Source organism: Ctenopharyngodon idella, chromosome 11, assembly GCF_019924925.1.
Source record: "Ctenopharyngodon idella isolate HZGC_01 chromosome 11, HZGC01, whole genome shotgun sequence".
NCBI classification, from domain to species: Eukaryota; Metazoa; Chordata; class Actinopteri; order Cypriniformes; family Xenocyprididae; genus Ctenopharyngodon; species Ctenopharyngodon idella.
In genome coordinates this window covers 4,090,823-4,108,103 of record NC_067230.1, presented here as the reverse complement: position 1 = coordinate 4,108,103, position 17,281 = coordinate 4,090,823, and the positions used below count along the sequence as shown (strand labels likewise).

Genomic DNA, 17,281 nt, shown 5'->3' with positions numbered 1-17,281 from the left:
TTTAAAAACTTGACAGCACTTTAATTGAAACTAGAGTGCACAACTGTTTGAAACATTTATGTATAATACATGCTTTTTCAAAAAAATAAAAGTCTAGTATTCCAGAATTAACTTTTTGGGGCATGAGTAAAAACTATTTTTCTGTAAGAGGGTCACACATTAAAGAGTTTGCTTAACATTTACAATTGTATATTGTACAAAATATATAAATAACTCAAACTTTATACAAAACATAATCAAAGAAAATTAAGCAATGGAACAAATGCTTGAAAAATGCAGCAGTTCCCAATGTTTTCTAATATAAACATATTTCACATACAGACCCTCCTTTTATAAAAGGGCATCAGCACCATGAAACGTCACTTCATGTTCAGTTCAAGATCTTGACATCCACAACGTTTTTATCAAATGTAGTAAACAATGAGTGACAATCTGGGACTTTAAATGTTTTGAAAAATGTAATAGGCACTTTTCTGCTGTTTACTGTAGATCTCTATCAAATGTGAATCCTATATCACAACAGTATTTCAACACACAACATTAAAATACCCTGAAAGAGCAGTGAATGATCAAGTATGAACTCTGGCCGACAGAAGTAAAGTGCATGTGTGTGTGTGAACATGATCATTGATCGAGTCTGCTGTCCATCACCCATCAGAAGCACAGCAGGACCGCAGCTCTTCTGAAACAGCGCGGCCAACACAACCTCCTGTCGTCTGTTTGATACGAGGATTCATCACACAGTTCTTAAACACTCGTGCTTCCCTGTCTTTATTGAGTGTGTGTGTTAGTGCTATGATGACCGACTCTCTTCTGAACTTCTGGAGTCGAGCTCTGGATGGCCACCTACAAAAATACAATTACAACCATTAAAATGACAGTATATTGCATTATTTTGTGTTATATCAGGGTTATTATAATCAACTAAAACCATAAAACAACTTTTTTTGTTACTTGAAATAAAGTAAATGTTAATTAAAATATTTTTAAAAACGTTTTATTTCAGATAGCTGTCAAGGAAACATTTTAATTTAGTTTAACTTGACGTACTAAAATAACTAGGTAACACTTTAACTAACGTTAAGAAATGAGACCTTATTGTAATGTATTAACTAACAGTGAACAATATATTTTTACATTTATTAATATTTGTTATTAATAAAAATACAGTTGTTCATGTTAGTTCACAGAGCATAAACTAACGTTAACAAATACAACTTTTGATTTTAAAAATGTATTATCAAATGTTGAAATGAATATTAGCTAAGATTAATAAATGCTGCAGAAGTATTGTACATTCTTAGTTAACTAATGTTAGCAAATGAAACCTTACTGAAGTGTTAGAAATAACTAAAACTGAAATAAAAATTACTCAATTTAAATTACTAAATAAAAATAACTAGAAAAAAAGTACAAAAACACAACAAATGACCAAAATATCTAAAACTGAAAAAAAACATTTAAATGACTAAAATTACTAAATAAAAATAACTATAGAAAAAAAATAATACAAAATGACACCGCAAAATTACCAAAATAACTCAAACTGAAATAAAAATTATTACATTTAAATTACTAAATAAAAATAACTATAGAAATAAAAAAAGATATAAAAATTTTACAAAAATACACAACAAAATTACCAAAATAACTAAAATCGAAATAAAAATGACTAAATTTAAATGACTAAAATTACTAAATAAAAATATCTGTAGAAATAAAAAATTAAAAAAAACACACAACAAAAATACCAAAATAACTAAAACTGAAATAAAAATAATTAAATTTAAATTACTGAAAAAAGAACATATCAAACTATTAGTATATATATTATATTATATTAGTGTATATATATATATATATATATATATATATTCTTATTTTTATATTTTCTGTTTTCACATATATATATATATATATATATATATATATATAAAACATTTTTAAAAATAATATTTATAAGAATATAAAAAGATTTGAAAAATTTGCATTTTTGTTTTAGGCGATAACTTAAAAATTATGGCAGCCAAATGGACTGGTGAGTGTGAAAATGTTCAAATCAAACCTTGATTATATTACATGATATTATACTATATACAGCCAAAAAACAAGCACTACTTTACGTTCTGAACACGTGAGACCAATCCAGCCGTTTAGACACACGCAGCGTCCGTTTCTGCTGTCGCACTGAGCTCCGTTTTCACATTCACAGGTGAGAGCACAGTCCGGCCCGTACCGGTTCACACTGCAGTCTGTTTGAACACATCGCCCAACATCAGAGCATATTCACATATCATAATCAAAGCGCACAGTTCACTGGACTCACCGCTGTCACACCTGACTCCTGTCTTTCCTGAGGAGCAGATACACCTGCCGCTCACCGGGTCACATGGTGTGTCATCCGCACAGTCACATGACCGAGAGCAGTTCAGACCGAACGTGCCCTGCTCACATTCTGAGGGAGAAAACGAGAGTTTAGACAGTGTTGTTTTAGTATCACTGATACTATTATAGTTTTTGTTCATATATTAAATGAGATTTGATTTTAATGTTTTCAAGTTTAATATTTTAGTTGAAGTTTTAGTCATTTTGTTACGTGCTTTTGTCATTTTTACACTAAAAAGAGTTCAGTAGAAGATTAGATCCTGAGGTTCCTTTTACTAACTTGACCGATGTACAGGACGAGCGTCTCACCTCTCTCACAACGAGAGCCATGAAATCCAGTGGGACAGAGACACTGTCCGGTTCTCGGATGGCAGGACGCCCCGTTCATACAGTCACACTGCTGCTGACAGCGAGGCCCAAACAGACCGGCAGGACACGCTGAAACACACTCACTGTCAGAGAGCATTCAGACTGTCTGTGGTGTAAGAGCTGTAAGTGTGTGTTCTTCTGGATCTCACCATGTTCACACAGATGTCCGTAATATCCTGCTTCACACTGGCAGGTTCCTGTTACTCGGTCACACGTGCTGTTGTTCAGACACAAACACTGAAGAGCACAGTCAGGACCGTACCGACCCTCGGGACATTCTGCCATCACACACACACACGATTACAGGCTGTTGCACCAGATATTAACAAATGACAGGAAACTTAAACCCAGACACACACAGAGATGAATTTGCCAACGTTAACAAAAATCAGACAGATCTGGAGTTGGAGAATCTCGGCACAATAAGGACATGTGCAGAGACAATATCAAAACAATATAACAGTATGATTTACTTTATATATATATATATATATATAAAAATATAAACCATACTAAAACTAAACCATACTAATACTAAACCACACTAATACTAAACTATACTAATACTAAACCATACTTTTTAGTGTACCATACTAACACTAAACCATACTAACACTAAACTACACTAACACTAAACCATACTTATTAGCATACTAATACTAAAACATACTAATACTAACCCATATGAAAACTGCTGTAAACCATACTAATAATAAACCATACTAATAGTAAACCATATGAAAACTACTATAAACCATAATAATACTAAACCATACTAAAAACTAAACCACATTAAACCATACTTAGTATACCATACTAATACTAAAACATACTAATATAAACTATACTAACACTAAACCATACTAATACCAAACTATACTAACACTAAACCATACTTTTTAGTATACCATACTAACACTAAACCATACTAATACTAAACCATATGAAAACTACTGTAAACCACACTAATACTAAACCATACTAATACTAAACCATATGAAAACTACTGTAAACCACACTAATACTAAACCATACTAATACTAAACCATATGAAAACTACTGTAAACCACACTAATACTAAACCATACTAATACTAAACCATATGAAAACTACTGTAAACCACACTAATACTAAACCATACTAATACTAAACCATATGAAAACTACTGTAAACCACACTAATACTAAACCATACTAATACTAAACCATATGAAAACTGCTGTAAACCATACTAATAATAAACCATACTAATAGTAAACCATATGAAAACTACTGTAAACCATACTAATAATAAACCATACTAATACTAAACCACATTAAAACTACTGTAAACCATAATAATACTAACCCATACTAATACTAAACAATATTAAAACTACTGTAAACCATACTAATACTAAACCATATTAAATTTACTGTAAACCATACTAATACTAAACCATACTAATACTAAACTATACTAATACTAAACCATACTAAACAAAACCATACTATTACTAAACCATACTAATATTAAACTATACTAAAACTAAACCATACTAATAATACACCATACTAATACTACACTATAGTAACACTAAACCATACTAACGCTAAACCATACTAATACTAAACCATACAAATACTAAACCATACTAATTAGTATACCATACTAATAATAAACTATACTAATACTAATACTAAGCCATACTAAAACAAAAGCATATTATTACTAAACCATACTAATACTAAACCATAATAATGAGCCTTTAATATATAAATTCAGCGCTCAAGCACATGCATAAAGCTTGCTGCAGCAACACCGGCAAACACAATGATTATGAATGTGTCTGAAAAGCAGCAAGGAGACTTTCTGAACATTTTAATAATTTATTGATGAACTAGTGTTTTCTGACTCATCATCTCCACAGTATTGTGGATGCGTCTATAGAGAGAAATGCATGTTAAGTTAAACGTCGTTCGGTAAACGCAGCACTAATTAAGCTTCAGCACACTTGGATATGCACCTAACAATGCACATTTATCTAGGTTAACATTAATGCGAACATTTGGATTTCCTCCGACATAATTACGACATGGACCAGCCGTGTTTACGATCTGTCCATCGGACTGCATGACTTTGCCAATTCCTGTAGAGTCGACTATTAGAGGCAGCCCTAATCTCTATAGAAAACGATAAACACACACGTCACCTTTCTCACAGCGTGAGCCAGTCCAGCCGAGGCCACAGGAGCAGTTTCCAGAGCCGGCGTCACACATGCCTCTGTCACTGCAGTCACAGCGCTGAGAACACCCGGATCCAAACCAGCCCGGAGGACAGACTACAGACACACACATCCATCAGAGAAACCCTCAGACACGTCAAACAACAGACGAAACACCAGCTCACCTTGCTCACGGTCATCTCTGACACATCTGCCTGTGATTGGATCGTTTCTCGCCCCCTTTCCACAGATGGCCACATGGGAACAGTCCTGCCCGTACCGTCCGGCTGGACACGCTGAAGAGGAGAGGATTGTGCTGCTGAAAGGGTGCTGTCTATGAGATGAAGTGTATGTTTGCTGTGCAGTGACTCACTGAGATTGCAGCGAGCCCCAATGAATCCGGCCGGACATTCACAGGCACCCGAGACGGAAAGACAAACTCCAGCGTTCAAACACTGACACTGATGCTCACAGCCGGGACCGTAGAATCCATCAGCACACGCTACACACCGAGAATGAGGCAAAAACGTACAAAACAACAGCAGCATCACATTATAAACATCCAGCTGCATGCTAAAGACGGCACATTCTCGAAATGAAAACTTCTGTTGAGAGATACACACTTCTTTCTCTTCAGACAGAGAGAAAACTAAAGCTTATTATAGAGAAATAACCTTCATATAGAGCAGGGATTACCAAACGTTGTAAAACAAACCCCTTTGACCTGAAATATTTACTTGAAAGCAGGGTTATTGTAGTTAACTAAAACTAAAACCATTACAAAAAAAAAAAAAAAAAAAACATTTTTGTTGCTTGAAATAAGCTAAATGTTAACTGAAATAAAATAAAATGTAAAAAATAAAAATGAAATTAAAATTAATAATATTAATAAAAATTAATAAAACTATAATAAAAACTATATAGAGATATTAAAGAATAACAAAACCTAATAAAAATGACAAAAACACCCAACAAACTCACTAAAACTTTAGCTAAAATCAAAATGACAACAGAAAATATAAAAATAAAAAACTAAATCAATTTATTCATAAAAACTATAATAGTATCTCAATGATATTAAAATAACACTGAAGAACTCCATTTAATATTTTAACAATTTAACAACACATTTCTGTGTTCATGCTTCTCTAATGTTGGTTTATGATCACATGACATGCAGGTAAACCAATAAAATATTTAATCTTTAGTAAGTGTTTTATTTTGTTTTTATTTTACAATTATTTATTTATTTTAGATTTGTGTGATTTTATTGAGTTTTACTAAGTGTTTTAGTTTGTTTTCATTTTAAAATGTATTGTTATAATTTTACTTTTTTTCCATTTTAGTAATTTTTATTTATTTTTTTTAGACTGTTTTTATTTTATAATTATTTATTTTATTGTTAAAATCATAAAATGTAAAACTAAAATACATACTTTTAAAATAAAAACAATCTAAAACACTTATTAAAAATTAATAATATAATAAACATAAAACTAAATAAATACATTTTAAAATAAAAACAAAAATAAAACAATAAAATCATAAAAATGTCAAATTAAAATACACTTTTTAAAAATTAAAAAAATCCACCTAAAACAATAACTAAAATGGTTAAAATTATAAAAATGATAAACTTTCAGTTAGTGTTTTAGTTTTTCATTTTAAAATGTTTATTTTTTTTTTTAATTTTACATGTTTATGATTTTATTAATTATTAGCTTTTCATCAGCTTACCTGCAGTTTTGTAAACCCTGATCTAAGCAGAGGAACAAACGTAAAACTTTCTCACAGTAGCGATATCAATCCAGAAGTTACAGTCTGTTAAATGCATCACTCACCCAGTTCACACTTGGGTCCAGTGAATCCGGGCGCGCAGTAACACACTCCAGACACCGGGTGGCACAGCTGGTTTCTCTCTGAACACTGACACACCTGATTACAGTTGATGCCAAACGTGCCGGACAGACAGACTGTTGAGACATGCATTATTCTACTCATTATACTAACCAAACCTCTGAACAGTAGGCATAGTGTACTTTTTTTTTTAATTCGTAATATTTAATTACATCACAATACTGTAATAAAGTCACAATTTCCGTTTCATGCCGATTATGTCATGTATTGTGACTACTATATTATTGCACTGGTATTGCATTATATCTAAATAAAAATATTGTTGGCATAACCCTTTAATGCAGTAATTTGTCATGTGATGCTGAGATGACTCTGGGGTCAGACACTCACTGTGCTCGCAGCCGTTGCCCGTGTACCCAGGAGGACAGCCGCAGTCTCCCGTGACGTGATGACATGATGTGCCCGGCAGGCAGGAGCAGCGCTGGAGACAGTCCTGACCATATGAGCCCGGCAGACACGCTGACACACACAACCAGTGTTACACACACATAGACTAGACACACACTTCAAATGACGCGCAAATTTAATATATAATAAATATTGAATCATTAATAAATAATTATTATTTATTAAATAATTTAATTATTATGCACTATGGGTGATACTGATATCACAAATATTATATACATAATAATATTTATAAATTAACTTCCTTTTCAAGTGAAAATATCTGGAGGTAAAATGTAATATATATTAATTATTTAAAAATTATTAAATAATAAATGAATAATTACTGAATAATTATTATTTAAAAAATGAATAAACATTTAATTAAATATTTATAATTAAGGGTGATAACTGATATGACAAATATTATACAAGTAATAATATTTATAAATAAATTCCTTTTCAAGTGAAATAATTTTAGAATTATTAAATAATAAATTAACAATTATAAAATTATTAAATAATTATTAGATAAACATTTAATGATTTATATATACATTTAATTATATATATATATATATATATATATATATAATTTTAGAATTATTAAATAATGAATTAACAATTATTTAATATTTTTTATTAATTAAATAATAATTATTAGATAAACATTTAATGAAATATTTCATATTTATTATGGGTGATAACCAATATGACTAATAATATACAAGTAATAATATTTATAAATTAATTCCTTTTTCAAGTAAAAATATCTGAAGGTAAAATGTAATATATATTAAATCATTATTAATTATTAATTAATTAATAATTATTAAATAAGCATTTAATTAAATATTTAATATTTATTTTTTATAGGTGACAACTATTATGACTAAAGGGCCATTTACATAGCACCATTTTCAGCTAAAAACAAGAAACTTTTTATTCATTTTGGCTGTTCATTTACACGACAACGGCCTGAAAACTTTTGAAAATGAGTTTAAAAGTGCAAGTTTTTGAAAACAATACCATTATCATCTCTGTGTAAACTACAAAAGTGTGAATTTGTGAAAACGGTGACGGCATGCATATGTGTATTATGCATTCAGTCTTGAGATTTAATGAGCAGCATTAGCTCCTGTTCTGTGACCGTCACAGAGCTGATGAACTGACCTTTCTCACAGTGTCTTCCTCTCCATCCTGCGGGACAGAAACACTGTCCGCTCACATGATGACAGGGGGCACTGTGGTCACACTGACAGTGGCCCTCGCAGCCGACTCCAAACCGCCCAGATACACACGCTGACACACACACACAGGTGATGTTATGTTGATCTAATCATGATCATTACACCCTCACCCGTCCTTACAGACACCTACTGATCTTTTTATAAGTGAAATAAGACTTTATTTAGTTCCTTTAGTTTTACAATCATCACATTTGGTCTCCACATGGATAGACAAATACAAAACACACACACAGGCTGCTTTTATAGGCATGTTCAATCATCTCTCAGTGTGAAGATGACCAGTGAAATCAGGCCAGGAGTATACACTAATATCCTGACAGTCAGTCTTTATTAAAATACTTCTATTAAATATTCAGAAAACATTTATATCTGACCACTAGTAGGAGCCAAATACTCTGTATCAACACTGCAGTTTGGAAATAATTAAGATTTTTTTAAATGTTTATGAAAGTCTCTTCTGCTCATCAAGGCTGCATTTATTTGATCAAAAATACAGTAAAAAATGTAAAATATTATTACAATTTGAATAACCATTTTCTATGTGAATATATAGTAAACTAATTTATTCCTGTGATCAAAGCTGAATTTTCAGTATCATTACTCCAGTCTTCAGTGTCACATGACCCTTCAGAAATCATTCTAATATGCTGATTTGCTGCTTAATTATTATCAATGATTTCTGAATGTTTTTTCACAATAGTCAATAGTCAAATAAATTAATCCTTGGTGAGTATAAGAGACATTTAAAAATGTTTAATTATTTTAAACTTTTGACGGTTTGACAGTTTATGTCCTTTGTCGACATATTGAAGAGCTACATTTACTTAAATAGCCAATAGCCTTTAGTGTTCATCACACACACTTCAGCAGAGCTCTAGATGACCTTACCATTCTCACACCGCTCTCCCGTCCAGCCCGGCTGACAAACACACTGACCCGTCTGTCTGTCACACTGACCGCTGTTCTGACAGTCACATCTGTCCTGACAGTCTGACCCGAACTGACCCACTGGGCATTCTGAGACCACAAACACACATATGCAAATATAAAACATATGCATATTATCACAAAAAGAAATTATAGAACAGATATTGTCTTGCTTCAAAATCTGATTGGATGATCCGTATTCAAAAAATAATTGTAGCAATAATTGCATATATTTTGCTGTTGACGCATTTTTTTCTTTGTGTTGTGACTTTAAATGTGATAAATCATCTGCATAACACACATCATGAATTTTTGCTTTGCATTGAGGCTAAATGAAGCTGCATGTGATCAGTCACGCCTAGCAAGAGTTCACTGTGTCCATTTGCTCTTCTGAAACATGAGTAAACTTTTACCCTGGAGCGGCGGCCATCATTATTATGAGGTGTGAGGAGAAGAAACCAAGATCTTCCATGTGACGAACGTGTCTGCAGTAACGTCTGACACACTGAAAGACCAGCACGACACTAAATATATGATGTAATGCCTGGAAATTGGCAGCTATTTTCCTTCCCGACTTACAGTGACCAGTAACGGTCAGCATATGAGATCCATTACATTCAACACATTGAGCTTTAGTGCTGTTGCAGATGATGCAAGTTCAAATCTGGCTTGCGACATACTGTATCCTCATCATTTCCAGTCCTCTTTCCCAACGAGGCAAAAGGCCAAAAATAACATGTAAAAACAAATCCAGAGCTTCCACACTGGCAATAATGGTTTCCTCTCCAGTAAATGTATTCGGTGCGGTCAGCTGCCTCGTCAGCACTTCCTACTGTCAATTAAAATAAAGTGGATAACATATTGCATTGAGTGTTTACTTGTATCAAATCTCAGACCACGAACAGACCGGCTGAATATTCCAGGTGTTTCCCTCAAAGTAAATGAAGTGTAAAGATCACAGTCACTCACCCAGTTGACAGGCCGATCCCGTCCAGCCGCTGGGACAGAAGCAGCGGCCGCTCACAGGGTCACACGAGCCCCCGTTCTGACACAGACAGCTCTGAGAACAGCCCACCCCAAAGAAACCTGGAGAACATCCTGCAAAAACAGCAACCAAACACTTCAACTAGAACACCATCCAATAATTCAGATACTCAAAGAAATATTGTACAGTATACAGGCCACATCATGACATGAAAAACACTCGCTTATGTAAACATTAGGATTTCCTTATTGTTATCATCAGTGAACATTATGAGTCTTTGTTACTAGTTAATTTGGTTACACTTTATTTTAGGGTCTTTTAACTAGTTGCTTATTAGCTTGCATATTACTAGAATATTGGCTGTTTATTAGTACTTATTAAGCACATATTAATGCCTTATTCTACATGACCATATTCTACATTCTTAATCCTACCCAATACCTAAACTTAACAACTACCTTACTAACTATTAATAAGCAGTAAATTAGGAGTTTATTGAGGGAAAAGTCATAGTTAATAGTTTATCTGTGTTCCCTATACTAAAGTGTTACCGTTAATTTTTATGCAAATAAATAAATAAATATTTTCAGTAACACTTTAGGGTCCAATTCTTACTATGAACTAGTTGCTTATTAGCATGTATATTACTAGGATATTGGCTGTTTATTAGTACTAAGATATTAATGCCTTATTAGTACTATTTATTAGTACCTTATTAGTAATATTACTTATTAGTTCTAAGATATTAATGCCTTATTCTACATGACTATATTCTACATATTCCCATAATCCTACCCAATACCTAAATTAACTACCTTACTAACTATTAATAAGCAGTAATTAGTAGTTTATTGAGGCAAAAGTAATAGTTAATAGTTAGTTAATAGTGAAAACTGGACCCTAAACTAAAGTGTGACCATATTTACTTTATGCAAGTACATTTTATATGTATTATTCATCACTTCTAGGTACATAGTTTCACATTTTGTTATTATTTTAGTGTATTGCCCAACTTAAAGTTGCATAAATTAATTAATTAATTCATGAATACTGATTAAATGTTTGGGGTCAGAAACATTTTTTAAAGAAATTAATACTTTTATTCAGCATGGATGCATTAAATTGATCTAATATGATGGTAAAGACATTTATAATGTTGCAAAATATTTCTATTTCAAATAAACTCTGTTCTTTTAAACTTTCTATTAATCAAAAAATCCCCCCCCCCCCTCAAAAAAATAAAATAAAATAATAATATATATATATATATATATATATATATATATGTGTGTGTGTGTGTGTGTGTGTGTGTGTGTAAATATGTATCACGTTAGCAGCACAACTGTTTCCAACACTAATAATAATAATAATCAGAAAAAAAATTCTTGAGCAGCAAATCATCATATTAGAATGATCTCAGAAGGATCATGTGACTCTGAAAACTGGAGTAATGATGCTGAAAATCAGCTTTGCATCACAGGAATATATTATATTTTAAAATATATTCAAATATGAAAGTTTTTTAAATTGTAAATGCAAATAAATGCAGTTTTGGTGAGCAGAAGAGACTTCTTTCTAAAACATTAAAAAAGTTTCAAACAGTATTGTTTAAATATATTTAAATCAACTCTCTGCATTCATTGATAAGCATAGAATGTACATAGGCTTAGTCTTGTCAGATTAGATCCATGAATGAAGGACACTGCCGAAAAACGCTCATGAACTCGGTGAATAGAATTTGAGCTGCTGCAAGGAAAGTAGGAAGATCTAGGCAGGTGGTGCTGGGGAGGGAGGTGGGCTAGGAAAATTCCCATGGCGCGCTGCACTGAGTTGATCCAGTTTAGGACGGAAATAAATTGGCCAAAAAGATCAGCTTTAGGAGAACCAATCAGCTGCTTGGAAGGGTTTTATGACTGATCTAACAGCATTGTACACGTATATAGTCAGCTAGTACAGCTTTTTAATGAATGAAGTGTCAGAATCTTACGCTGTGAGCAGGACTCTCCCGTCCACCCTGCGCTGCACTCGCACTGACCGCTTACAGCATCACAGCTGCTGTTATTGTGACAAACACACGTCTGAGAACAGCTCGCTCCATACAATCCAGCGGAACACGCTACAAACGAAACCGACACAAACATTACTCATGGGGTCATTTTGTGAAAAAAAGAGACAGATGTGCTAATAAAAGAAAAAAATATATAATCATACAAGGTTTTGCATAGATGAGAAAGATTAAAATCCTTTTTGTTTATCAATTTCACAAGTGAAGAAGTTAGCCAAACATCACACATCTTTTACACACAGAAGTCTTAAAGGTACAGTAGCAAAGCGTGAAGATAAAATGCTACAAAAGCTAAAAAATAAGCTCACATTGGTTACAGTGTGGACCGATCCAGCCAGGCCGACAGGAGCATTCACCACTGACATGATCACAGAGACCCCCGTTCATACACGCACACTTCTGCTGACAATCCAGACCATAGAAACCCTGCGGACAAGCTGAACACACACACACACACGCATACAGTCAAAAATCTGATCATCAGTATCCCATAACGTGACTGATGTTAAGTGGAACAATCATACTGTACATTTTTCACAGAATGTTCCAGTCCAGCCAATCTTACAGGTACAAGCTCCGCCCACATGGTCACATGATGCCTGGTTTTCACACTGGCAACGATGCTTACAGCCCGGTCCAAATGAACCAGCAGGGCATTCTGGGACAGACGTGTGACATAGATCACATCAGATACTTGATAAATACTGTAACATTTATAAAATGAAATATAGAAGGACTGTCAAATCTAAAATAGTCCCACTCTACAAGGAAAAATAATTTTTATCATATATCATGTATCATATCTCCATCTATTTTTTTTATATTTATTATACATGGCACTTTTATGAGCACATATGAATTGAGAGGCTACATGGAATATCTGTACATATATAAATTAAATTGTCAAAATGCAAAACCATTAAAATGAACAAGTGAAGTCAAAAAGGCTTTAAAAATGTTGCAGTAACGGGATCTTAGATATACATTTTCCATAATATATTTGTATATATTTTAACCTAAAATGGTGTTGATAAAAATGTTATCTATCAAATATCCACTTTATTTTTATCCTTTATTTTATTTAATTTTATTTTATTATTTTATTTTAGATTGCATGTTTTCCAATTATTTTTTTACTAAAAATGTTATCATTTACAACAGATTATTAGGTAAACATGGAATATAAAAGCACCATTAAATCTAAAATAAAACAGTAAATGTAGACATGTCACCACATATTTAATGTTAAACCATAATCAAATATTAAATACACAATATAATTGAACAATTTTGATATTGATAGGACACCGTAAACTGCACCCAGAAACTATCACATGTTTCTTTAGCACACTTTTATGTTGTTGTACATTCATGTGTGTGGTTAAAGTAATGTGTGTATATGTGACACTCACTCTGGTCACATCGTGGTCCAGTAAAACCCGCCTCACACTGACAGCGCCCGGTCTGAGCGTCACACCCTCCGTCACTGTTTCCACAGTCACACACACTCGCACAGTCCAGACCCCAGCGGCCCGCGTTACAGGCTACAACACACACACACATTATCTCACTATTAAAATAATGACAAATAACTACATTTTATGTATTTTTTTATAATTACATAATAAAAAAACATAAAACATACCCTTCCTGCAGCTGTGGCCCATCCAGCCGGGAGGACACGAGCAACGGCCAGTAACAGGATGACAGCGTCCTCCATTATCACACGTACATCTGAGCTGACAGCCCATACCAAAACGGCCCGCGGGACACACTAAACACAGAGCGATTCAGAAACACCAGATACAGCTGAAATGTGTCAGTATTTGAGAAACAGATCGTCCAGATTTACTCACTGTTCTGACACAATCTGCCGATGAATCCAGGAGCACAAACACACGTGCCATTACGCCGGTCACATCGGCCTCCGTTCTCACAAGCCGGACACGTTTCCCGACATTCAACACCCCAGCGACCCTCCGCACACTCTGATGCACAAACATACTGTGTTTGAACTATATTTATGAACATGTTCATTTATAATTAAGATAATCATATCATTTGACCTTTATGCTACGGGTCAGTTTGACCCGCAACACATTTTTGAGATGTCAGAAATAATGGAAATACATGTAATCATTATTATTATTACATTAATAATTATGTAATCATGAATTACATAATACAAGGGTTAAACAATATCATGCGAACATGCAGAATTTTCTTAAAGGATTATTTTACCTATGAGCAACTAATGCTTACTTATATATTTACAAAATACAGTGAATAGTGCATTCATTTTTATCATAAGCCAAAGGTTTCGCTTACAGATGTAAAAACAATTTGGCTTAATATAAGCATGACATGTTTATGTCAGTATGACAATTTCACCTTTTTCACAACGTTTTCCAAACGTTCCAGCAGGACACATGCATTGGCCAGTGATCCTGTCACATGGTGCCCCTGAACAGTCACATGACTGAGAGCAGCCAATCCCAAATCTTCCACCAACACAATCTATCACAGAAATGACACACTAATCAAAGTCTTGCATCACATTCAATTTCCACATGCAGTTTTATTGCAGTGTATGATTTAGCACCTTATGACCTTATTGGCATACAGACATATTATATACCTATAATCTGACTTAACATACCTTGGTCACATTTGTCTCCTCTCTTTCCAGCAGGACATTGTGGTTGACAGGCTCCAGTCACATGATCACAGGTCACTCCATCCGGACAGGAGCATTTCCTCTCACAGCCAGAGCCAAAGAAGCCCGATTCACACTCTACAAGGAAAAACAATCAATATTGATCAGATCAGATCATATATCGCCATCTTTTTTCAACCTTTTTTTAACTATCCATTATATTATTTTTTATTTTTATTTTGGATTGCATTTTTTTCAATTCTTTTCCTTGTATTTCTTAAAAGTTGAAAATGCTTTAGCATTTTAATGCAAATTAAAAATTAAAAATATATTTTTATATTAAAATGCTGTTTTAACATATCTATTTTATTTTATTTTAGGATTGCATGTTTTCCAATTATTTTTCTTGTATTTCTATTATAAAAAAATAAAAATAAAAATATTTTATTTTATTTTAGGATTGCATATTTTCCATTTCTTTTACTTGTATTTCTTTAAAGCCTTTCAATGCAAAAAAAAAATATATATATATATATATATATATATATTATTTTAATTTATTTTGTTTTATTTATTTTAGGATTGCATACTTTTCCAATTATTTTCCTTGTATTTCTTTAAAGTATTTCAACACATACAAATTAAAAAATATATTTTATTTGATTTTATTAGGTTTTTGGATTGCATGTTTTCTAGTTCATTTCCTTATATTTCATTAAAGCATTTCAATGCAAATTTTTCAGTGCAATGCAATCTTGCATCAACAACACTTCAGACGCTTGTCAGACGGACCGTCTTTACAGCTGTCTCCCCGATAACCGGGCTTGCAGATGCAGGCTCCATGGCGACGGTTACACTCTACAGTGTTCTGCTGGACACACTGACACTCTTCAGAACAGCCTGGACCGAACATCCACTTAGGACACGCTGCATGAACACGGAAGAAACAAAGAGTGCAAGTTGTTATAAAGATGGAAGTCACACTCATAAGGTATGTGTTAGTGTTGAATTTAATTCAAGCCATTTAATGCAACTGGACCCTGTTTTAATTACTCCACAAAGTGTAGTTTTAAAAGCAAAGTGTAGTTAAAATGGCAAATTACGACTCACATAGGTGGCAGAACCTTCCGTACAGTCCCGGGTCACACAAACACGCCCCATAAGTACGATGACACCGTCCATTATTAGCACAGTTACACTTCTTATTACAGAACTTCCCATAGAGGCCCTTAGGACAACCTGAATTGAGTGCATCAATAAACTCTATAATCATGACAATGATATATATTAATATATTTTGTCTGTTATATGATGTGAACTGACCGTCCTGACACAGCTCTCCACTGACCCCTGGTGGACAGCGGCAGCTCCCAGTGACCGGATCACACACACCGCCGTTCTTACACTTGCAGCTCAACGAGCAATTCCCGCCGAACCAGCCCTCCGGACACGCTGGACAACAAACACACCGAAAGAAAGAGGTCATGACCTTTTAAAGACATGCAGAACAGTAACACTGAGAAACATCCAATTATGTTACTGTAAAAACTCACTTTCATTACAAACAATTCCCGTCCATCCGTCAGGACAGTCACAGCCGTTCCTGTGTTTGTTACAAACTCCTCCGTTAGCACAGTCCTCACATGACAGACTGCAGTCGAAGCCGAACGAGTCATTCAAACATACTGCGCACACCAGATGAAAAGATGTTTGCGATAAAAAGGGATATTACATTATGATAAATATTATCCTACAATATATAAAATCACAGCAATGGTACAGTAGAGAATCACTAGGTATCTTACTGAATTTCTCAGTTAAGGTGTTCTCAGCGCGCAGTTCTCCCGTGTCATCTTCATAGTCGTTGTATCGCTCCAGGATCTGCTCATAGTCCTGCAGGATGGTGAGTTGAGGTCGGGGTTTCTTCACTGTCTGACCGCTGCTCAACGCCTCGACCGACTCCTCCAGCACTGACACACAAACACACAAATGCTTTAAATGCTCCATATGTGGACCTAAATAACACTACATTGCATAAACTATACTTGAAATGTTGTAATTTGAGTGAAAAATCTTCTATTTTTTACTTAAAATCCTGAAAATTGTCATCAAACTATGTTATCTATGTTAGAATATT

General features: G+C 33.6%; 1 protein-coding gene across 2 annotated transcripts in view; it reads right to left on the bottom strand.

The window, feature by feature from the left end:
* megf6b (multiple EGF-like-domains 6b) overlaps positions 1-17,281 on the bottom strand; it is a 74,591-nt gene continuing 57,310 nt past the window's right edge. For both annotated transcript variants that reach the window (XM_051912808.1, XM_051912810.1), the window contains 26 exons: positions 16,950-17,114; positions 16,698-16,829; positions 16,468-16,596; positions 16,255-16,383; positions 15,937-16,071; positions 15,148-15,282; positions 14,880-15,005; positions 14,345-14,476; positions 14,134-14,262; positions 13,901-14,032; positions 13,018-13,146; positions 12,797-12,925; positions 12,411-12,539; positions 10,408-10,536; positions 9,400-9,528; positions 8,435-8,563; positions 7,205-7,333; positions 6,799-6,930; positions 5,331-5,459; positions 5,143-5,253; positions 4,946-5,074; positions 2,904-3,032; positions 2,695-2,823; positions 2,327-2,455; positions 2,124-2,252; positions 1-846 (listed from right to left, as the gene is read on the bottom strand). In XM_051912808.1, the coding sequence (XP_051768768.1) occupies positions 794-846; positions 2,124-2,252; positions 2,327-2,455; positions 2,695-2,823; positions 2,904-3,032; positions 4,946-5,074; positions 5,143-5,253; positions 5,331-5,459; positions 6,799-6,930; positions 7,205-7,333; positions 8,435-8,563; positions 9,400-9,528; positions 10,408-10,536; positions 12,411-12,539; positions 12,797-12,925; positions 13,018-13,146; positions 13,901-14,032; positions 14,134-14,262; positions 14,345-14,476; positions 14,880-15,005; positions 15,148-15,282; positions 15,937-16,071; positions 16,255-16,383; positions 16,468-16,596; positions 16,698-16,829; positions 16,950-17,114 (3,317 nt within the window). In that variant the 3' untranslated portion in view covers positions 1-793. The remainder of the gene's footprint in view (positions 847-2,123; positions 2,253-2,326; positions 2,456-2,694; positions 2,824-2,903; positions 3,033-4,945; positions 5,075-5,142; positions 5,254-5,330; positions 5,460-6,798; positions 6,931-7,204; positions 7,334-8,434; positions 8,564-9,399; positions 9,529-10,407; positions 10,537-12,410; positions 12,540-12,796; positions 12,926-13,017; positions 13,147-13,900; positions 14,033-14,133; positions 14,263-14,344; positions 14,477-14,879; positions 15,006-15,147; positions 15,283-15,936; positions 16,072-16,254; positions 16,384-16,467; positions 16,597-16,697; positions 16,830-16,949; positions 17,115-17,281) is intronic.